This window comes from Thamnophis sirtalis, unplaced genomic scaffold, assembly GCF_051295495.1.
Source record: "Thamnophis sirtalis isolate CommonGarterSnake01/CBP01778 unplaced genomic scaffold, rThaSir2_p1.2 scaffold_2, whole genome shotgun sequence".
Lineage (NCBI taxonomy): Eukaryota > Metazoa > Chordata > Lepidosauria > Squamata > Natricidae > Thamnophis > Thamnophis sirtalis.
This window is the reverse complement of record NW_028261382.1, coordinates 39,321,710-39,343,932: the sequence shown is the minus strand read 5'-3', so window position 1 is coordinate 39,343,932 and position 22,223 is coordinate 39,321,710. Positions and strand designations below refer to the sequence as shown.

At 50.5% G+C, this 22,223-nt stretch overlaps 3 protein-coding genes across 4 annotated transcripts; 2 read left to right on the top strand and 1 right to left on the bottom strand.

The window, feature by feature from the left end:
* The first annotated feature begins 1,250 nt into the window (after positions 1-1,250).
* BNIPL (BCL2 interacting protein like) lies at positions 1,251-9,191 on the top strand. 2 transcript variants are annotated; one of them, XM_087705010.1, is made up of 10 exons: positions 1,251-1,468; positions 3,571-3,645; positions 4,107-4,168; positions 4,304-4,513; positions 4,649-4,828; positions 5,213-5,315; positions 6,799-6,930; positions 8,002-8,088; positions 8,490-8,588; positions 8,687-8,997. In XM_087705010.1, exons 1-10 carry the CDS (start codon positions 1,422-1,424, stop codon positions 8,730-8,732), a joined length of 1,041 nt encoding a protein of 346 aa, XP_087561136.1. In that variant the 5' UTR covers positions 1,251-1,421; the 3' UTR covers positions 8,733-8,997. The 2 variants fall into 2 exon arrangements, with proteins under 2 accessions (XP_087561136.1, XP_013918613.2); XM_014063138.2 differs by lacking the exon at positions 8,687-8,997 and adding an exon at positions 9,010-9,191 and having other exon boundaries at positions 1,252-1,468.
* A 93-nt stretch (positions 9,192-9,284) lies between these two features.
* CUNH1orf56 (chromosome unknown C1orf56 homolog) lies at positions 9,285-12,250 on the top strand. The gene is made up of 2 exons (XM_087705011.1): positions 9,285-10,243; positions 11,704-12,250. The coding sequence occupies exons 1-2, from the start codon at positions 9,605-9,607 to the stop codon at positions 11,734-11,736; spliced, it is 672 nt and encodes a 223-aa protein (XP_087561137.1). The 5' UTR covers positions 9,285-9,604; the 3' UTR covers positions 11,737-12,250.
* A 203-nt stretch (positions 12,251-12,453) lies between these two features.
* Positions 12,454-17,132, bottom strand: CDC42SE1 (CDC42 small effector 1). Its single transcript, XM_014063136.2, has 4 exons — positions 16,824-17,132; positions 16,590-16,700; positions 15,668-15,764; positions 12,454-14,915 (listed from the first exon to the last, which is right to left on the bottom strand). The coding sequence occupies exons 1-3, from the start codon at positions 16,875-16,877 to the stop codon at positions 15,693-15,695; spliced, it is 237 nt and encodes a 78-aa protein (XP_013918611.1). The 5' UTR covers positions 16,878-17,132; the 3' UTR covers positions 12,454-14,915; positions 15,668-15,692.
* Positions 17,133-22,223: the final 5,091 nt, after the last annotated feature.

Below are 22,223 nucleotides of genomic sequence, written 5' to 3'. Positions count from 1 at the left end.
TTGCAAAGCAGAGGAGGAGGAAGAGGGGGGGCTATGGGGTTTTTAACGCTTTCTGAACTTGGCTGTTTTCTTGCAGACGTCTCATGACCAAACTAGGTAACACCATCAGTGCACTGGTTTCCAATCCGTGCTGAAAGCTTTTCATCCTCACAGGGCGCAAAGTGGGGGGTGGGGGAGGCAGGGAATGTGGGTCTGGATGGCTGCGGAATTTCCGGGCGTTGAAGTCCCCAAGTCTTCCAAATTTGGGGAGCCCTTCGGTACCCCGAGACTTGGGCTAATTCCTCAGTCGTGAATAAAAACCCTCGTCTCCTCTTCCTTAAAACATTTTCCTACGAATGTGTGAAGGGGCCCGTTTTTATACTCGCGCAGGTTTTACGATCCATCCAGGAGGGGTTTCCCCAAATACATTGCTTTATTAAGGTAGCTCCTGAGGGGTCCCTAACATGGGGGGGGGCTCTTGGAGACCCAAAGCCCCTCACTTCCACCCCTGGCCCTCTGCACTCCAGCCTTCATTTTTGGCCCACCTGGGACAGGTGAGTGGAGGCCTTCATCTTGTGCTGAAAAATAAAAACAAAAGGCATTTTTAGATATGCAAACCACTTGGAGGGAGGGGATTCGTGGTTGCTGGGACCCTCTTGCTCCTGTTTGCCAAAGGTAGAGTGCCACTGGAGCTGGATGCTCTTCTTCACTGTTGGTTCCCCCCCTCCCACCCCCGTTTGAAAGGAAGGACACTTTCCCAGGCCCAATTCAACCGGTAATTGTAGGTTTTTCTTCCCTGGGCTACGTATATATTTATATATTTGCAGAAAAAAAGTAGCATAGCCTTTATTGTATAGATCAATAAATATATAATTAAGATAGTAAAATTATCAGGGTTCCTGCCCATTAGGAGCAGCCTAATGGTCCTTATAAAACCAACAACAGCACAAAGATTGTGTATCAAGACAATGCTTGCATAACCAGCAAACTCCATACCAGGGATGTGCAAACGTGGCTGCTTTAAGGCTCGTGGACTTCAACTCCCAGAATCCCCCAGCCAGGTTTTGTGGGGGAATTCTGGGAGCTGAAGTCCAGGAGTCTTAAAAGTTAGCGTGGTTGGGCTTTTCTTGCTCAACATCCGTCAGCTAACTTGGCTACCAATGTCGGCACTCAAATAGCCACTGGGCCCACCTCCCCACAAGGCTGCCCTCTTCTGCGATTCCCATCATCCCCAGATCTGCCAGGTGCTGTGCCTCGGCGTTAGGACCCAGCCTCCATCCGCCAACCTTCTGCAAGCAGAAAAACCAGTTTGGGGTGTGCGTCTCGCCCGGCTTCCACTCCCCTGTCCACACCTCCAGGGCTTCAGTGCGAGTTTGCGGTGTCCCATCACAAGCAGGGGAGATTGAGAGTGTACCTGGCCGGGCTAATCTCCCCTCCCTCCAATGGGTTCCTTCGTGGGAGATGGCAAGAGGACCCTTCCCCAAGAAAGGTGAGTCCTTACCAAAGGGGTGGAGGGCTCTGGAGGAAGTCCCATTCTCAAACCAACGTTGTGGTTCCTCTCTGAGCTGGCGCCTGGCCGCGAGGGGACCCCCGACCCTTGGGATGTTGGTGGGAATTGTAGTTCGGTGGTAACCAGGTTCTGCCTATCTTCTGATTGGCAACACTGAGATTCAGAAACTTGAGTTTTGAGCTGGAGGAAGTTGGCTTCCCCTTCTGCAGGTGGGAGCCACGATCGCAACCTTTCTCAACCAAGTTCATTAACTTAACGACTGGGCATCATAGCTGCCTACGGGCAAAATTATCCCCGGGTTTTAATTTCAACCCTTCGGGCCTTCTGGCCATCCTGTTTACCCCTGGGTTCTCCTTGAGTCACGGACAACACCGGAGGCCTCTCTGGACTTCCTCCTTCAAATGGACTAGCATCATGTGAATGCAAACTTAAAGAGATCTGGATTTTATGTCTACTGCAGTGGTCCAATTCACTTCCCCTCGTTATTTTTTTTTCTCCCCTTTTCCAGCTGGCCAAAGCCCCAATTTCCAGCTGTTCAATGCCCCCAGGTCAAAAAAAAATTTCCTTCTCGCCTTTTGAAGGTCAACTGCAGCTGAAGCTGGAGGTTCTACACATTTTGAGAAAAGAGAAGAAAAACCCACATTTCTCTCTCTCCATTTCTTTCCCTTCCTTCAAACCTGCCCCAAGTTAGGTTATTTCTCTCCCTTCAAGTGGATTTTCCCCTCTGGATTAAGGGGAGGGGGGGCGTTTTCCTCTCCGCAACGCCCTTCGGACAGACGGTGGATTACATCCGTGCTTCCTCCCTCGCACACGAATTACAGGTTTCAGGGCACCCGGCGACACATATTTGATCTGCCCTGGCAGGATTTCCCCCAGCTGCGTCTCAAAGTTTAATCACCCTTTTTCGGGTGCCCGGAATAACCAGCCGCTTATAAGCAAAGGATAGAACCTCCAGGTTTAGGAGCAGTCTACCTGTGTGCCAGTGGGCTGGACTGGCTGGGAGAGATGGCCGCAGATGCCAGGGTCCTGCTTGGGGAATTCCTTGGGAAGGCAAATGTCTGGATCGCAGGTGGGCGCCAAACCAGGAGTTTTGCAAAGTTGGGTCCCTTTAAAGAGGCGCACGGGACTTCAACTCCCAGAATTCCCCAGCCAAGAATTCTGGGAGTTGAAGTCCCGCCGCGTCTTAAAGGGACCCAACTTGGGTGACCTCTGAATTAAACAAAACCTCTCAGGCGCTTTGCTGGTTTTGTATATTTAAAACATCAAGGGAGGAGTAGATTTGTTGTTTTCCTGGGTGTGCCAGGAACCATCTTAAGTATTAGCTTAGCCAGAAAGTGTGGGGGGGAAGAGAACCACATATATTTTGAGCTGGAAGGGACCTTGGAGGTCTTCTAGTCCAACCCCCACCCCACCCCCGCTCCTCCTCAAGCAGGAATGAGAAGGTTGGGGGAATGTTTTCCCTGCACTGGTAGCAAGGGGGGGACTAAATGGCCTTCAGGAACCCCTCCTCCAACCTACAAAGGCATTCCCTAAAGCACTTTTAATCCCTTCTTGGGGGGGGTCCCCACCCCAGACATGAGCCAGGACTTAACCAGCCTTCCACTTCCCAGGCCCAATTCAACCGGTAATTGTAGGTTCTTCTTCCCTGGGCTACGTATATATTTATATATTTGCAGAAAAAAAAGTAGCGTAGCCTTTATTGTATAGCATAGATTAATAAATATATAATTAAGATAGTAAAATTATCAGGGTTCCTGCCCATAAGGAGCAGCCTAATGGTCCTTAGCAAATAAAAACCAACAATGTTTTCCCTGCACTGAGCAAGGGAGGGACTAAATGGCCTTTAGGAACCCCTCCAGCCTACAAAGGCATTCCCTAAAGCACTTTTAATCCCTTCTTGGGGGGGGTCCCCACCCCAGACACGAGCCAGGAGTTAACCCAACAGGCGGAGTTTGCCAACCTTCAAAGTGAGCAGAAAAAAAACCAACCTGCCTATTTTAGGCTATCTGTACCGGTTGGATTGTAGCCTGCGTTGCTGACAGGGCAGGTGGGAAAATCCCTTCGCATTCTCGCTTCCGCAGGCCTAAAAAAGACGCGTCTGAGAACATCCGAGACATGGAACTGGGAGAGGAATGGCAGGACGACGGATTCCCACGGTAAGGGGGGACTCCATCTTCAAGAGCAGTCTACCAAAAAAAAAAAGGAGGATTCAGGCAGGCGTCTCATTTTTTTTTTCTTTTCCAATCCCTGCTGTTCTCCCCCCCCCCACATCCCCATCCTCGATAAATAAAACCGGATATCTGAGGCTGCAAAACAGTCTATAATGAAAAAAAAATTATGAGAGGGTTTCCAGCAGGCCTGTAGAATCCCAGCGCTGGAAAGGACCTTAGAGGTCTTCTAGTCCAGCCCAAGAGTCCTTATAACCCCCCTCGGTAGATTGAATTGTCTGCACAGCTGGATGTATTTTATTTATTTAGATAATTTTTTTTACGGCTTCAGGGCTAAGGGGCTTTCTAGAGCTATAAAGTCCTAATCGAATTCTTTTTTAAGATTTCTTCCTCAAGGTTTTGTTTCAGTTCCAAAAAACATCCAGGTTCTTCTCTTTTTGATCTCGAAGGCCTCTGCCAGAGGATACCTCGGAGGAAGATCTAGAACCTTCCAGTTCAGAACTGAGCCCGGGTAAGGTTCAGGAAAAAAATACTGCCCTTTTGGCATTGTTCTTTTTTCCCCGTGGAGCCTCCATTGCTCAAGGCAGTCTACCCCTAAACCCCTCATGGCGAGAGATTGCCTTACAGCCCGTTCCTTCTTCTGCAGTCGCCTCCAACACCTTGCAGCTCTCCGGCCGGAGACACATGAGGAAGCGTCTCCAGGCTCCCGACCTCAGCGAGGAGTCAGTCAAATCCGGGGAGCTCCCCGAAAGCACCCCGGACGGCAGCTTGGACATCAACCTGGACGAGCTGGAGACGCCGTCGGAAAGCGAGTTCCAAGAAGGCCCGGAGAGCGGGCACGAATTCGAGTGGGAAGGTGAGGGTGCCGAGTTCGAGTCTCGAGGGGGGAGCAGGGACTGGGTGCCCCTCCGGCGGAGAGACTGGGTCTCTCTCTTCCTGGTTTTTAATTCCGCCAGGGTTTGAATGCCCGCTTTCCCCCCGTCATTCCCAGACGACCTCCCGCGGGCCAGGCGAGTGGAGGCCAACCTGCCCGAGAAATTCTGCTCCGGCCGCGTGGTGGACACGAAGGGCCCCGACGGACGGGTCTGGCGGATCTTCCTGGGGGACGAGCACGAGCGCAAAGTGGATCTGAGCGCCATCGAGCCCTACACGCGGGTGATCTCCCACGGGGGTAAGCTGGGTGGGACGAAGGCGACTCAACTTCGGAACCACCATTCCTGGTTTGTTAAATTGAGGGGGGGTGGAACCCTTCGCCTCACCCTCAGGAGTTCTGCGAGTTCAATCCTAGATCCCAGAGGCTGATATTTCTCTCTCTCTCTGAGCTCCATGAGAATGTATCTGCGGAATAGAACTCTGCACTGGCAACAGGAGAGGCATCTGGCCAGTAAATACACAGCTCCGTTCAGCTGCCGAGACTCCACCCCGATGCAAAGGATTATGGGCTCATTAAAAGAGGATGGTTCCTGGTTTGTTAAATGGGGAAGGGGGCTCTCACACACACACCCCGAGCACGGCTACATGGTGGCCTCATCCCTGCCCTCTTTTCTTTCCCCAGGCTATTGCGGCGAAGGTCTGAATGCGGTTCTCGTCTTTGCTTCTTGTTACTTACCAGAAAGCAGCATCCCCAATTATCCCTACATCATGGAGCACCTGTTCAGGTAACGCCCACCTGTCCCTCTACGGGGAGACAAGGGGAAAAGGAACCAGGCATCCTCATTGTTTTAAATGTGGCTAGTTAGCCCTCGGATGAGTGGAAAGCGAAGTGAAATTAGGGAAATAATCTTTCAGGCTGATTCTCTGGAAACAGGGCTGGTTTTCCAGCTGAGCAGGCAAGTCACAGCGTGCTCTGGCTCTGCCACGGGGCAATGCCCGATTTGTGTGCAAACACTTCTCCTTTGGAGGGGGGGGGATGTTTGTGTGCCAGCTGCCTCTGCCATGTGATTGTCTCCTCTCCACGCACGGAACCTCGGAGAGGAAATTGGGGCAGATCCTGTCTGTTGCTTTATACACAAGGAAGAAAGGCAAAAAGAAAAAAAGGAGAGAGACAAAGAGAGAAAGAAAGAGGGTGGGACGGAAGGAAAGGAAGAAATTAGAGGAGGAGAAAGAGAAAAGAGAAAGAGAAAGATAGATGTGGGAAGGAAGGAAAGTAAGAAAGAGAAAAGAGAAAGAGAAAAAGAGAAAGAAAGAAAGAAAGAAAGAAAGAAAGAAAGAGAGAGAGAGAGAGAGAGAGGTGGGAAGGAAGGAAAATAAGAAAGAAAAGAGGAGAAAGAGAAAAAGAGAGAGAAAGATGTGGGAAGGAGGGAAAGTAAAAAAGAGAAAAGAGAGAAAGAGAGAAAGAAAAAAGAGAGAGAGGTGGGAAGGAAGGAAAGTAAGAAAGAAAAGAGAAAGAGAAAAAGAGAAAGAGAAAGAAAGTGGTAGGAAGGAAAGGAAGAAAGAAGAGAAGAGGAGAAATAGAGAAAAAAATAGAGAAAGAAAGATGTGGGAAGGAAGGAAAGTAAGAAAGAGAAAAGGGAAAAAGAGAAAAAGAGAAAGAAAGAAAGAAAGAAAGAAAGAAAAAGAGGTGGGAAGGAAAGTAAGAAAGAAAAGAGGAGAAAGAAAAAGAGAGAGGGGGAAAGAAAGATGTGGGAAGGAGGGAAAGTAAGAAAGAGAAAAGAGAAAAAGAGAGAAAGAAAGAAAAAGAGAGAGAGAGGTGGGAAGGAAGGAAAGTAAGAAAGAAAAGAGAGAAAAAGAGAAAGAGAAAGAAAGAGGTAGGAAGGAAAGGAAGAAAGAAGAAAAGAAGAGGAGAAATAGAGAAAAAAAGAGAGAGAAAGAAAGATGTGGGAAGGAAGGAAAGTAAGAAAGAGAAAGAGAAAAAGAGAAAAAAGAGAAAAAGTGAAAGAAAGAAAGAAAGAAAGAAAAAGAGGTGGGAAGGAAGGAAAGTAAGAAAGAAAAGAGGAGAAAGAAGAGAAAGAAGAGAGGAGAAAGAAAAAAGAGAAAGAAAGAAAAGGGGGGAAGGAAGGAAAGAGAGAAGAGAAGAGAAAATTGTACATTCTCCAGCTATTATCTTTCCATCCAGATTGTTCTGGTGCTGTGGGAGAGGATTAAAGTGGATTTTTTTAAGCTAAAAGACAGGAAATGGACTCTTTCTGTCATTCCCTGCAGGTACATAATGGGAACACTGGAGCTGATGGTAGCCGAGAGTTACATGCTGGTGTGTCTGAATGGCGCCACTTCCCGCAGTCGCTTCCCATCTTTTGCCTGGATCAAGCAGTGTTACCAGACAATCGACCGGCGGTAAGATGGGGAGCCACCGGGAGCAGCTTCCAAATTAAACCTAAAGCCCATTTCCCCCACCCTGATAATATTTCCCTTTCCTCTCTCTCCCTCCAGAATTGCCTTCAATCTGATATGGCCTTTTTTTCTTTTTTAAAGGCGGCTTTTCAAATACTAGATTTCCTTCGTGCCTTTTCATGCAGAAAGGGAGTTTTAGCCCAGCACAAACCGGGAGCCGGGAAACGTAGCTGGGTTTGGGCATAAATTGCATTTTCAAAGCTGGGCTGTGTGGGCTGAAAGATGCCCCCCGTGTCCCAGGGACATTAAACAGCAGCATTTAGTTTTTTTTTTTTTTTTTTAGTATTTTAGTATTTTATTAGGATTTATAGGCCGCCCTTTTCCCTAAGAGATGTGGAGGGGAGGGTGGTTTTTGCAGCTGCTTTGACATCAAAGGCGTTGAATGGCATTTGAGCGCCTGTCTCAAACAACAAAAGGAATAGAAATATTGGGGGGGGGGGGGGACCATTCTGTACACCGGCAGAAATTATTTCTGTTTTCCAAATAGCAATAGCAGTAGACTTATATACCGCTTCATAGGCCTTTCAGCCCTCTCTAAGCGGTTTACAGAGAGTCAGCATATTGCCCCCAACAACAATCCGGGTCCTCATTTTACCCACCTCGGAAGGATGGAAGGCTGAGTCAACCCTGAGCCGGTGAGATTTGAACCGCTGAACTGCTGATCTAGCAGTAGCCTGCAGTGCTGCATTTAACCACTGCGCCACCTTGGCTCTTGACATTCCCCCCCCCCCCCACTGCCTTTTCCTCCTAGGGACTCAGAGCCCCCGACACAGTGAAGCTGAACGATTCAGGCTGTTATTCTGATATTCTGTGCCAACAGTAAGGCCTATACATTTAATAAACAAACATTTTGATTGTCCCAGGACCGCACACACACAGTTGAGACGCCTTAGAAAGTATGGTATCTCCAGTTTTACTCCGTTATTTCCCCCCCCCCCCCGAGAGATGAAGCCCAGGATACCCAGATCCTGTGGCATGGAGTTCCACTGTCCCCTTTCCGTGTTATTTTTTTAGGCTTCGGAAGAATTTGAAGTCTTTGGTCATCGTTCACCCCACGTGGTACATCAGAGCCTTGATGGCCGTCTTCAAGCCGTTTATCAGGTGGGGGCAAGATGCCAAGGCGGTTATTATAGGGGCACCCCATTATCCGTTAGAAGGATGCCAAGGTTGATTTGGAAAAAAAATAGGCTGTTGTATCGCAGCCACAAAGGTGGCAATAGCAATAGCAATAGCAGTTAGACTTATATACCGCTTCATAGGGCTTTCAGCCCTCTCTAAGCGGTTTACAGAGTCAGCATATTTGCCCCCAACAACAATCCGGGTCCTCATTTTACCCACCTCGGAAGGATGGAAGGCTGAGTCAACCCTGAGCCTGGTGGGATTTGAACAGCCGAACTGCAGAACTGCAGTCAGCTGAAGTAGCCTGCAGTGCTGCATTTAACCACTGTGCCACCTTGGCAATGCCAACACAAACTTCACCTCTTTCTTCTTCTTTCCCGCAGCTCCAAATTCAGCCAGAAAGTGAAGTTCGTAGATAGCTTGGATGATCTGGGCCGAATTATCCCCCTTCAACAGATTCATATCCCGGCCTGTGTCCAGCAGTGAGTACGATCTAGGTTTTTTTTGGGGGGGGGCTGTCCAGTTTGTTCCCCTTCTCAAAAGACCACTGCCTGGAGTGCAAAACTCCCCGCCTTGCAAGAGTCAGCCAGAGTGCCCTCTTCACATGCTCTGGGGATATGTTGTGAAATATGGAGACTTCTCTTGAGGGGGCAAAAAAAAACCCCAGCTATGGGAGAAAAAAATCCTAAATTCATGGGAAGGGTCGCTCAACCGCCAATGGACAGGGGAAGCTGCAGAGGCCCGTCAATCAGGTCCAGCCACCTGGGTTGGGGATGATGGAGGCTGGAGTCCAGCAGCTTCCGTCCCCTTCATCCTCCCTCCAGGAGGGAAATAAATTGCCCATTCTTGATATGATGTTTCAACCTTCTCCGACCTCTTGCCTTTTTTTTTTCTCTCTTTCAGGCTACATCAGTCCAGCAGCAACTCCTGAAGCCCTCCACCCCACGAGAGTCAGACCGGCTGGATGGCCTCTGGGGGAACCCTCCCACCCGCTCCGCACTTCCTTCTGTCTTGCTCTTCTTTTTAAAAGGGGCCGCGTCCCTATCCTTCCCATGGTGCATGGTGAATTCGGAGCCCAAGATGCAGAGGGAAGCCCCCTCCCCTCGTCTCCCCAGGCGAGGGAGACCCTTTGGCACGTCCCAGGAGGTTGGGGGTGGGCGAGGCTGCAGCAATAACCAGGGGGAGAGGGCTAGGGGTCTCCCGCAGCCCCGGGGGTCGCGGAGACCCCAAAAGCGTCTCAAGGCGAGGGAGGGGCGGGGGTCTCCCCTCCCCAGCCGCCCCTGGCTTAGGAAGGACGCCCCCGGCCCGCCTGGCCCGCCTTTAGCCAGGATGCCCACGGAGCAAGCGGGCGAGGAAGAGGAGTGGGCGTGGGTCCGTGCGCCCCCTCCCCACGCGCGTTCCAGCCGCTCCTTTGTTCCGCTGGCCGGTTGCCTAGCGAGCCCCCTCCGCTGCGGCCCGAGAGCCCGTCCCGGCGAGGACTGAGGGTCCCCGGACGCCCATGGCCCCCGGGCGGCCGCTGGCACTGCTGCTGTTGGGCTGCTGGCTGTGGGCGGCCGAGCTGGCGGAGCCCCCCGAGGACGAAGGGGCGCTGGTCTCGGCGCCCCCCGAGCTGCTGGCCAAGCTGCCCGCCGCTGCCAGGGCCACGGTGGCCGCCGGCTACCTCAACCCGTCGGAGGCGGAGGCGGCCAGCAAGGAGATGCCGCGGCTGCAGGCGACCCCCGTGGGGACCCCGCCGTCGGGCTCCACGCCCGGCGAGACGGTGCTGATCGTGGGCGACACGCGCTACGCCTGGCAGGAGTGGAGCGCCTGGCACTGCAACTGCCCCGCGGGCAGCATGGCCCGCGTGCGCGACATCACCTACGCCGCGCCCGACGTGCGCCTGGATCCCGCGCAGTACGACCTGCTGCGCTTCGAGCGGCTGGTCTGCAGCTACGCCGTCTGCGGCTGCGACCGCCGGCGGCGGCAGTGCGACCGGCTGGCCCCCTCCTGCGACCTGGGCCAGATGCACTTCTGCGCCCTGCGCGACATCCAGCGGGACCAGGATGAGAAGCGGCGGCGCTTCTGGGCGAAGGTCAACGGCGGGCTGAAGGCGCTCTGGCGCAGCCTGAAGGCGGCCTTCCCCAGCGAGCAGAAGAAGGTGCGGAGGGCTCGGGGGCCGGGGTGGGGGGGGAGCCAGTCCCGATGAGTTCCCCAAAAGCAGAATAAAGGGATAGAGTTAAAATCCAGATGTGGGATGGGTCACCACAAGGTGATTTTCCTCCTGTGCTTCGTGACCCAGAAATCGCCTCTCCTCCATCCAGATAGCTTGGTCCCTGAATTAACCCCATCCTTGACCTCATCCAGAATCGTAATCAAGAAGCAAACCATCATTTAACCTAACCAAGACCTCTCTCAAATAGTGTCCTGCGGGAGCAGGGGGTTGGACTAGATGACCTCCAAGGTCCCTTCCAACTCTTGCTACTGTCAATTAATTAATGAAGTCCCAGAAGTGCTGTTGCAACCATCTTTTGCTACCCTGAAATTTTTTACGCTCGACAATCAAAAGTCAAAACGTGGTACAGTCGGTGGCCTCCTTTCCCTCTGAGAATTAATTTCGGAATATTTCATTTCCTTCTGCCCTTCTGACACCCTCGAGAGTGGCTTTTCTCCTCTTTAGTTCAGATCTGCCCTCATTTCCCCAGATCTCCCTTTTTATTCTGTTCTTGGTTTCTGGGTGAACCAACTGTGCCCAATTTTATAAATCCCAGATGGCAAATTGCATAGGCCAGGTTCACACACACACCCCCGGCTCACCCCAACTGAGCAAAATATCCTTACAGGATACCCTTCTGCCTTTCCAAGAAAAATAAAATTGGTTTTTTTCTGTCTGTAAAGGATAATAGTAGACCTTAAAGAGAAGAGGTTGAGTCCACTCCTGTCAATCCGTCTTCAAGAAGCGTTTTTGGTTCCCTTGTTGAGTCTTCCTTCACCGCCAAGACCAAAAAGCCTGAATATATATATATATTTTAAACACCCTTGTTGACATTTGAGGGAGAATAGATGCTCTTTCCCCACTAATCTTTGCAATAGTATTTCCCCCCTCCAACTCTCTTGAGACTTGGGGGGAAAAAATTCAGTCACTTCATTCGGTATTTGATGTGCAATTTTTCCTGGGTCAAAAAATACTTGTGCAAGCGAGATTAACTTTGGAGATAAAAGACAGATAAAAAAAAGAGAAATGAGAATGTTTGAACCTTCTCCCCTGAGCAGGGGTTGGGACTAGAACAGTGGTCTCCAACCTTGGTAACTTTTAAAACTTGTGGACTTCAACTCCCAGAGTTCCTCAGCCAGAAATTGGCAACTTTAAGACTTGTGGACTTCAACTCCCAGAGTTCCTCAGCCAGAAATTGGCAACTTTAAGACTTGTGGACTTCAACTCCCAGAGTTCCTCAGCCAGCTTAGCTGGCTGAGGAACTCTGGGAGTTGAAGTCCACAGGTCTTAAAGTTGGCAAGGTGGGAGACTTCCAAGGCCCCTTCCAACTCATTCAATTAATCAATTACATTATCCAAGCTGGTGGGAACAGATTTTCTTCTTAACCTCTTTTCTTACGTTTCCAGCTGAAAAATAAGCACGCGAAGAGAGACTACTGACCACAGCTTCAAAAGATGCCGGAGGGGAGCACCAGCCTGACAGCGGCCACATCAAGCCGATACCATTCACGAGACCCCCTGCCCGAATTTCCCCCCCCCCCGTCCATCTCTTACAAAACGAATGAGTTTATTTTCAAGAAATTGGAAGGACGCCTCTCTTTCTCTCCCCAAAACAAAAAAAGGAGTTTTAGCTTATCAGGCAAAGAATTTTCCAAAGATATTTTTTCCCCCCTTGTGCTATAAAGACTTCATAAAATGCTGATTCCTGCAGCCGAATTGCTTCCATTGGATCGAAGAGGCATTTGAGACCGTTGGGACTACACTTCCCATCCTCCTGGCCTGCATGGAGGACCTATCCTCATCCAGTCCCTGAAGATGCCTCTTTTTTTTTTGCTTCAAAGAAATAAGCTGTTATATATTCTATGTATTTCACCCTGAAGCCTTTTCCTCTTTTGTCTGGTGTTCATCCCCCTCGCTTGCAAATTTCATTTATTACATTACAGCCAGTGAACAAGAAACTCCTGTTCAGTCCTAAATTTGCTGGTACTTTTTAAAAGCAGCTGAATAAATTCTGAATTATATAGCTAGGAAGGAAAGTCACATTAGTGTTTGCACGTTCTCCTGGGCCCATCTCTGGCCAAGAAGCAAATTTAGGGAAGGATAGTCTGAATTTTTGTTCAAAACGCCTCTCTCAAAGACACTACAAACACCCAAAAATCACGATTCTCCTTTGCCGTTTAATTCTGTCTTTTCCAAGCATACAACACACTCTGTGCAAACAAGGGAGAAACATGCCAGAAATGGATTGCATAATTCTTCTGTTGCATTTAACCTAGAAAACAGGGTGGATATTTTTTTATTTTTTTTGCTTAAAAGGAAGACCATGCCAGCACAATACACAGCTCTGCCTTTCTCCCCAGATTTCACTGTCTCAATTGCAACATTATATTCAAATAATATATATTTTCTTCCTCCCTTCAGACACATACAAACATGATCATTTTCTTGTTTGCAAAAAAAGATGGTGGTTTTTCTGGCGAATAAAAAGACAGCAGAACAGCCCAGCTATTCTTTCCCCCCCTCCCCACCAAGCAATCGCTTTTAACCCCAGACCAGCTGGGAATTGGGGTGGGGGTGTATAATAATATACATGCCCAAAGCTCTATTTATGTGTGTGTGCGTGTATTTTTGAAACATAGACCCATCAATGTTTGGAGTGGGGGGAAAAAAAGAAAGAAAGATGCTTTTCAGGTAAGTTAAACTACAGATCCCCTCATCCACTGCCAACATGTAGGAAGGCTGGACGTTGCAATCCTAAAGCCCCAAAGATTAGGAAAAAAAAATTGGTTGCCAAACAGCTGTTCTACTTGGAAATCTAACTTTCGCTCGGTCAGCAGGCACAGGGAAACAAAGGGGAGAAAAATGGAGACGTTTAATTTTACACCTAGTTGTTCTCGCGCCGGTGGGAAAATAAGGGGGGGGGGAAGAGTTTATTGGCTGCTGAAGGTTTTCTCTTCAGAGCTGACCTTGCAAGGAAGACAAGAAACACACATACACAAAATCCCTTTTTCCCAATCCTGCAATCCCTTAATTTGGGGCACGGGGCGACTGGATGGAGCTGAAGACACAACGGAAGAGAGGATTGTGTGGGTTTTGTTGCAGTGAGCATCCACTCGGGATTCCCAGGCTCAGCCGGACGGCGTCATGTGGGCTGCAACTCCAGTTTCAGAAAGAGAAGGAAGAAATCCAACAGCGGGCAGAGAAACCTTCCACAACAACCTCAAGTGTGCAGGATGCTGAAAAAGCTGACCCTGGAATTTGAAATGTATTTTTCTCCTCCTCCAGGCCGGACCGTCTAAAAGTCTCGTTTTGGCTCTCGGGGTGCCTCGTTTATAAAAACCAGGTCTCCCTCGTTGAGCGTGGAGCGCAGGAGAATCGAACCTGGGAAACAAGTATTGGAAGCAGGATTTCCACGCTGCGGCCTCCACATTTTTAACACAGGTCTGGCTGGAGGAAAGAACCACATAATCCAGGATCAAACAGAGGAGGGACTTTCGGATGAGGGTCAGGTCTCACACAGTCTCCGTGTGAGATTCTCTCCAGCCCCGTTTTACAAGCTTGCAGGGAGATCTGGTTGATCCTGGTTGCAGTTTTGGCCCCGGTCCTCGGTTGCTCTTGGGTGGGAGGCTTCAATCCACGAAGAAAGGGAGCTGAGAGCGAATTCCTCCTGCCTTGCGGGAGTTTGAGCCACGGAGGCCCTCAACTTGTCTCTGGACCCCAGAGACACCTTCGCCACCTTCGCGAGGGGGTGGATTTCTCCGGATCTCCATTTTTTGTGCAAAGAACAGAGGGGAGGTCGATTCAGGACCGAAAGTTTTGCAAGGATAAAAGATGCTCACTCCGAACGGCGAGATAGGCAGCAAATAGGTTTGATAAGTGGGCAAAGAACGCCAAATCCAGAATCTACGACAAACCACAATGATGATGATGATAATAATAATAACAACATCACAAGCACCGAACTGCTGTTGGCATTTGAACTCTGCTTCCTGGAATTGGCACCCACTGGCTGACAGCAAGAAGGGTGCCCACCCTGTTTTAGCACCCTCGGCCTGGGGGTTTCTGTGAGGAGTCCGGAATGAGATTTCCCATCCTCCCTTTGGAGGGATAATCCATGGCACCCCAAATGTCTCGCCTCGTGGCCAGGACACACGTCCTTAAAGAATAAAATCCAGTGGAGAAACTTTGGCAAAAACACCATGAATAATTCATCCGGTCTGATGGTTTTTTTCCCCCGTTTGCGAAGGAACCAAAAACGCATTGATTATTTCTTATCATGGAAGTGTGGCGGATCAATTCCGGTTGAGGAAGCTACTATTCTTTGCAAAGTTGCCCAGATGGTGCCCGCTCTCCTCGCCAAGGTGTGTGTGTGTCTGTTCTGCCGAGCGAACAGTGCCAGGAAAAAGACACCAGTCACCTGGGCATGTGCAGAGTGATGGACAATATTTTTTTGTTTTTTTTTTAAAAAAAGGATAAGTTACGCGGTGATTATTTCGCTCAACGGTTTTGAGTTTGGCAACCCATTTCGACAAGACCGGACAGGAAATTCAAGTGAGGCAGAGATGAGTTTCTTTCTTTTCTTTTTTTCCCTCTGAAGGTTATTTTTGTAATTAATTCTCCTGTAAGACAAGAAAGAGAGAGAGGAGGGGTAAACATGAAAGCTTTTATCCCTCTGCGTTGGCAGTAAGGTACAATTATGAAAGGGGAAGAGAGCAACATTTGGACCAGCCTCACAGGGAGCTGCCCCGAAGCACAATGGGGATTTAAAAGATCTCCCGGGTTGGATCAAAATGGATCCCTAAAAATATAGCAATAGCAATAGTTAGACTTATATACCGCTTCAGCCCTCTCTAAGCGGTTTACAGAGTCAGCATATCGCCCCCAACAACAATCCGGGTCCTCATTTTACCCACCTCGGAAGGATGGAAGGCTGAGTCAACCTTGAGCCGGTGAGATTTGAACCGCTGAACTGCTGAACTAGCGGTCAGCTGAAGTGGCCTGCAGTACTGCACTCTACTCACTGCGCCACCTCGGCTCTAATATCTTAACTTTCTGCCCCCCGCTGCTCCTGTCAACGATCACTTATTATTTTATTGCACTAAATTTTTACACCGTCCCTTGATAACTTTTGCAAGTTATAAAACAAGTAAAAAATATAGTTCAAACATGAACACATCAAGACTAACTGGATAAAAAATGTTATATTATTATTTTTAATTCTCCCCATACTTCGGGTTGACGTAAACCTCGGTGGTACCTTTTGCAGGCCCAGGCTGGGAACGAGGCCCCGTTGCAAATCAAGTGGCTAGTCCTCATTGAACAGTTACCGAGGTTTTTTTTTTTTTTTTTTTGCCATTCGTGCAACACTTACAGGGAGGGGAGGAGGCGGCACAAGGTTATAAAATGTGGGAATTGCTCCAAGGTCTTTCTCGCCCGCATTTGGACCGCATTTCCTGGACGGCTCCTGACTGCAGAAAAGAGGGGAGAGAAAAGCCAGAGAGAATGAAGACCCTTCCTCAATCTCTACCATGCCTCACAGCTTTGAAACCGGCCTCCCTGCACTTAGAAATCTAGCACTTCAGGGGGGAAAAAAACATTTCCATCTCAGCAGCTAGCTTTCTACCTTTGGGGCGTTTCTGATTACATATAGTCCTTGACTTATTTGGTGGCCGTTCGAAGTCAACCACGGGCGCTGAAAGAAGCAACTTAGGAGTGCTTTTCACGTTGGCGGCATCCCCCACGGCCCTCAATTGCTTGGCCGCTGCTGACTCGTATTTATGACGGGTGCAGCATCCCCCCGGGGCTGTGTGTGTGGGGGGGTTCCCCCGTGATCCCCTTTTGCAGCCTTCCGACAATCCAGGTCAACGGGGAAGCCAGATTCACTGAACGACGACCCTGTGGCTCATTTAACAAAACCGCGTTGATTCGCTTAACAGCCGTGGCGAGGAAAATTGCAAAAGGAAAAAGCAAAATTCACTTCACCAGTGAAGTAGCAAAAGCAACTGTGGTCGTAAGACGAGGACTACCTGTACGGTACTCTCCCCGGTGTACAGCTCCGAAGAGCCCCCCGGCCCATTGGAAAGTAAATTCCGCAAGGGCAGAATATCCGGCCGCCAATATTTTGGGCGCCAATTAAAGCTGGCCTCTTGGCAAAGGGAGCTCGGAGCATGTCTGAACTCTGGGGTTATAAATATGCCTCCCGGGGTGTAATGGGGACCCCCCCCCACTCTCCCTGTTCTCATCTTGAAGGCCGCAGCAACATCCCCGGAAGCCGAGTGGAGCAAAATCCGTACCACGGCGGGGAGGCCCTCGTTCACCATGTCCCCAGAGCCGATGTGCGTGAGGTGGACGAAATTCATGGGCTCGCCTATCATGCTTCGGTCGATCCGCCGTCTTTTCCTCTGCTGTTGTGGAAGATGGAACATGGGGAGATTCAGTGAGGGGAGGAAGGGAAGACCTCGCCAACCCCAGCTGGCACCTCCGTGCCCCATCCCTGGAAGCCAACAGTGGCCGGAAGCAAAACTCACCGGCTGCGCTTTCTCCACCACGCAGCAGCCCAGCTTGTGCCAAAAATCACTCATGGTTAACGTCGCTTCCAGCTTTCTGCCTGGTGGGTGCCAAGGACTTGAGGACGGGTGGTTGGGACCTCTTGTCCAGCCAGAGATGCCGGGCGGAGAGTGGGGGTGAGCCGGCCGTGTGGCACTCTGGGTGGCTCGAAGCCTGGGGAGACCTTTGGATGGCCAGGAAACTGATTCGGGTGCCGATGGTTGAGAAAAACCTTTGGAAGAAGAGGAGAGGAGGAGGAGGAGAGAGAATGACAACCGATTAGGGTCAAGATTTGTGAATTCAAATCAGGACGATAGCTGGAAGACAGACCGTAGAATCCTAAAGAAAAAAGCAAGGGATATGAAACAAAGTTGGGTGTGTGGAAATACCATCCCCAAGAAAACATGAACTGGGATCTGAAAGAGACACCTATAACAATAGAAAAAGGAAGGGAAGAAGGAAGGGAAGGAAGGAAGTAGAGAATGGAGGGACGAAGGAAAGGAAAGGAGTGGAGGGTAGAAGAGAGAGGAAGAGGAGGAGAGATAGTAGGAGAGGAAGAAGAAGTGTGGAGGAGAGGTACGGGAAGAAGAAAGAGGTAAGGGAAAGTGGGTGGAAGGGAGAGAAAAAAGAAGAGGAGGGAGGAAGAGAAAGAAAGAGGAGAGAAGGTAGGAAGGAGAAGAAAAAGGGCAGGAGTAGGGAAGAGGTAAGGAAGAAGGGGATGGAGAGGAGGAAGGAAGGAAGTAGAGAACGAAGGGAGGGAGAAAAGAAAAGAAAGAGAAAACAAGGTGGTGTCTTAGCAGGCGCGAAGGATGGTAAACAAAGCATTTTAAACTATACATTATCACCTTCCAAATGGAATAATAATAATATAAGAATGGCACAGAAAAAGAATAACTATGTCAATGTATATCTATAATCTGTATGTCAGAGAATAAATAAAAAAATAAATAAATAAAAAGATTAGGGGAACGAAAGGGAGGAGGGACTGGGAGAAACAGGGTTAAATACATATTAGAGGAAAGGAGGAAGAGGATGGAGGAGGAATGGAATAATAATAATATAAGAATGGCAAAGAAAAAGAATAACTATGTGAATGTATATCTATAATCTGCATGTCAGAGAATAAATGACAGTAAAAATAAAATAAATAAAAAGATTAGGGGAACGAAAGGGAGGAGGAGGAGGGGGGACTGGGGGAAACAGGGTTAAATACATATTAGAGGAAAGGAGGAAGAGGACGGAGGAGGAAGAAGCGACGTGAAGTAAACACTGGAGGAAAGGAGAAGAGGAAGAAGAAAATAGAAACATCAACAAGAAGCAGATTTCTCTCCCCCCACCCCTTACACCCCTGGGGAAAGGGCAGCCGGCTGAGCTGAGTGGGGCTGCAATGCCCTTGCCCCACAACCTCTGGGAGGGTCAGCAAGAGGACGGAGAGACTGACCACTCCTCCGGAGGCAGGAAAGGCCCCAGACGCAGCTGATTCTCCTGCCTACGTCTGCAAAGAACTTCGGGGAAAGATGCCCACGGATCTCCCCCACCCCCCGCCAGCTTCTCTCTTTCGAAATGCGTCCCCGGAGGGAGGACGCGTCACCCCTGTGGGTTTGCAGCCCTGCCTCGGTTTCCTCTCGCAAGGTTTTAAGGCTAGACGGAGGAGGAGGAGGGGGGGGGAGAGGGCAAGAGGAGGAACAGTTGCTTTTAAAAAAGAAAAAATCATTTCAGATAACAGGAAACCACAAAGAGTTTCCATAGAAGCAGACAGAGAGAGAGAGAGAGAGAAAATCACACAAACACAAAAACACACACTTCCTCCTTCTGAGTAACCTTGCCGGAAAGTCCTCTCGAGGGTCACCTGTTCACACCTCATTTCTGTCTCCCGTGTGTGTGTGTGTGTGTGAAAAGTGACGACAACGTCTTGGGAATCTCAGTTTGCCAGAGATCTGGAAAGGCAGGCCTTGCTGAGGCTGCTGCTAAGATTGGAAGGGGGGGGTCCCTTGAGGGCATGAAGACTGACCCTCCCAGCTGGAGGAAGGAACTCAAGTGCCACCCACTCAAAACACGGTTTCCTAGCAGCAACACTGAAGCGCCTGGCCGATACGTTTCCCCCCCGAATGCTTTTGCAACCTTCCAGCTTAGCCTCCGTCCCTGAAAACTCCTGGTGGTCTCCTATCCAAGCTGGCAAGCTTGAAGACCTCTGGAGTAGGGGGGTGGCATGATAGCATCTTCTAGTACTTGAGGGGCTGCTCCAAAGAGGAGGAGGTCAACTTATTTTGCAAAGCAGGAAAAGGAGCCACGGATGGAAACTCATCAAGGAGAGAAGCAATCTGGGGTCGCTAAGACAGCTGAGGACAATTAACCCGTGGAACCGCTTGCCACCAGACGTTGTGGTTGCTCCAACAACTGGATGCTTTTAAGGGGAGGGTGGACAGCCAGTTGTCTGAAATGGAATAGGGCTTCCTGCCTGGATGGGGGGGGGCTGGACTAGAAGACCTCCAAGGTCCCTTCCAGCACCGTTCTTCTGCATTCAGCAGGAGTGGTTTCCCCCCAAAAGGATCTCCCTGCAGAGGGCCAAATGGGATTTTCCACCACGTGGGATGGTCTGCTGCCAGCCCCCCCACCCCCCACGCCCCTCAGCTGATGAGACCAACACCCCCCCCCCCCCGTCTGAGGCGAGAGTCACGATGGGAGCGCAGGATTAAAGTTTGTGGCCAAACAGCCTCCCTGCCAGAAAAAGTGATTCAGCAAACCGAGAGACACGGCTGGGCTTGGCTGCTGGGATGGGTTGGGGGCTGGGGAGGGGGCTTCCCAAAGACTGTCACGTCATTACGACCTTCCCACCCGGCTTTTAACAAGGTCAATGAGAGTTCAGGACCCCCCCCCCGTCACTGGCGAACTTGCGATGTGCTTTTTAAACTTAAATAACGCCGACCGAGAAAATAATCCAATCAAAAAAAGACATTCTAACCATTGCTTCACTTCATGACGGAAGACTCCGGTCCCGATTTTGGTCCTACGTTGAGGACGACCCATAATTCTGAAAGGAACACAGACTTTCCTTGCCGCCGCCGCTAAGCAAGTCGCCGCCGTTGTTAAGTTAGTCACGCGGTTGTTAAGCGGCTTCTTCCCCCAGTTGACTTGGCCGGTTAGAAGGTCGCAAAAGTAGGATCATGTACCCCAGGGACCGTCTGCAACCGTCGTAAGTACTCGCCAGTTGCCAAGTGTCTGGATCCTGCGACGGTCGTAAGTGTGAAAAACCACCCCGGGTCCCTTTTTTTTCAGCGCCGTCGTAAGTTCGAACGGCTACTAAATGAACTGCACGGGGCCTGGAAGACAGCAGCATAATAAGGGATCTGTTTCTGGCCCGGGGAGGGGGGGGCGGTGGTGGGATGGGCAGGGAGGGGAATCCTGCTTGCACACACCTGTGCAAATTTGTAGAGATTTCCCTCCGCCCGTTTTCTGCCGCGTTGCAGCCGGAGCGAAATAACCGTCTTGGGCGTTGGGGGGCAGAGGCACGGGGCAAGACCCAGCCTGCCCCAGACTCCGTCGGTGGAGGAACGGTGAGGATTGACTCATCCTTGACTAACCACCCACCTGCGCCAGGTGGAACCGCCGAGAAAGCAGGAAAAAGACGAGAGAACATTCCCAGAGCTTCCCTGCCCTCCGGCCAGAAGGGGACGAGGGGTCCAGAAGTGGAAAGTGGGGGGTGGGCTAGCCCGTGACGCCACATGGGCACGGGCAGGGGACGAAGATGGCTTCCTTCGATCAATGAACAAGCGCGTTGCTCCAGAAGGTGGCTACCTGCAACTGGGGGCTTGGGACTACAGGTCCCATCGTCCCCATGCAGGGCCGGCGAGACCTGGGATGGCCATGCCAGTGTGAGAAGAGTGGCCTCCCCTAATTTCCTGGCGTGTTTTTGCCTCTTCTGAAGCCTGTTTTCCTTCCCTGGCTTCACCTGGTGGTATCCTTTCCACGTAGAAACCAGGACTCCCGACTACCGAGGTCTCCCCTCCTGGTGAATCTTCAGGATGCAGCTCCAGAGAGATCCTCTTCCATCATTCTCCCCCCTCTTAAAACATCTTCCCTCTGAATTTAACTTGGATTTAAATTTTGCATGTCCTCAAAAATGGCATCAAATCGCCATCCGGCAAAAATCTCTCTGCATACGGCAGCCGGTTGTGTGCAAACTCACACAAGTGTCTCTGGGTGTCGAGCTAAGATGAAAAGCTCCGTGTTTGATCCACTGTTTTGAACCCGCAACGACTTCGGAGTCCCAGCCAAGAATCAAAAGTTAATGAATGACCAGGCAGACATCCAGAAAATGTCGAATTCCTGCCAGATAAAAAATCCAGGGTTTGCTAACCGCCGTGATTCACCACTTCTGAGGGTTTTCTTTGACAGCGGCGGAGAGGAAGTTGGCCACAACTGCATTTTGGGGTGTTTTTATACAGCTTCCAGGCCTCGGCCACAAGCCGGGCATCTCCTGGTGGCCTCCCATCCGCGAATCAGGTCCCACACTCGCCTCCTGGAGCAATCAAGGAGGGCTGTGTCGATCCATTTCTCCTGCTTTTGGGTCAGGAGACCGAGGGAAAATCTTGCCCCCATCTAAGCAATATTCCCCATCAGGACAGCAGCCCCCTTTTCTCCGGTTTCGGGGCACCATCATCCCCTCCCCACAGCCTCAATAGCTCAGAGCACCCAGCCCCACAGATCCTCCTCCCCATCGCTCTGCATATCTCCTTCGAAAGCTCCAAGGCATCCCTGTAGATGAATCCATTTTCTCTCCCCAAACCTGGCCCTTACTCAGAGGCGAGTTGCAAAACATTTTCTCCGCCAGAGCTGATGCTCCTGAGCCACCAATGGGGATGATGGGAACTGGAGTGTGCTAGCAACGCCGGCGCAGAGCGACTTCTCAGCCAAGGAAACAGGATTGACCAGAGGAAGCTGGTGACGAGAAGGGCCATTTTCACCTCCAGCAAAGTCTTTCAAGGGAGGATTTACGGTCACAGACCTTATCAGGCTTGGAGAGATGCCAGGCTGATCTCTGCAGAACTTGGGAGAGTCACGAACCAATGAAGCGAACTGATTGTCTCCTGCAAACTCCACTCCCCTTTCGCTCCTCTTTTATGTCCTCTGGGAGGGGCCATTCACCGTCCACCTGTGGCTTCCTCCCAAGTCGTCTCCTGTTCTTTAGCTCTTCCCTTCCTCTGGCAACTCTGGGAACAGGCTCCAGCTGTTCTTCTGCCTCACTGATGTCCGACTCCGAAGGCAGCTGATAACTGGCATACGGCCCTGGACCCCTCTCTGCCTCCGACACAGAGCCCTCCGTAGAGCCTCCCCCAGACTCCAGGACTGGCCCATCTTCCCCCCCACAACCTCCCCACTGT

Coding starts and splice junctions, on each gene's coding strand:
- BNIPL (XM_087705010.1), top strand. CDS start 1,422: ATGGGTTCCTTCGTGGGAGATGGCAAGAGGACCCTTCCCCAAGAAAG. Junction 4,514..4,648: donor GCACGAATTCGAGTGGGAAG/GTGAGGGTGCCG, acceptor CGTCATTCCCAG/ACGACCTCCCGCGGGCCAGG. Junction 8,089..8,489: donor GTCTTCAAGCCGTTTATCAG/GTGGGGGCAAGA, acceptor TCTTTCCCGCAG/CTCCAAATTCAGCCAGAAAG.
- CDC42SE1 (XM_014063136.2), bottom strand. CDS start 16,877: ATGAGTGATTTTTGGCACAAGCTGGGCTGCTGCGTGGTGGAGAAAGCG. Junction 16,701..16,823: donor TGGTGGAGAAAGCGCAGCCG/GTGAGTTTTGCT, acceptor CTTCCACAACAG/CAGAGGAAAAGACGGCGGAT. Junction 15,765..16,589: donor ACGAGGGCCTCCCCGCCGTG/GTACGGATTTTG, acceptor TCTTTTCTGCAG/TCAGGAGCCGTCCAGGAAAT.
- CUNH1orf56 (XM_087705011.1), top strand. CDS start 9,605: ATGGCCCCCGGGCGGCCGCTGGCACTGCTGCTGTTGGGCTGCTGGCTG. Junction 10,244..11,703: donor TCCCCAGCGAGCAGAAGAAG/GTGCGGAGGGCT, acceptor TTACGTTTCCAG/CTGAAAAATAAGCACGCGAA.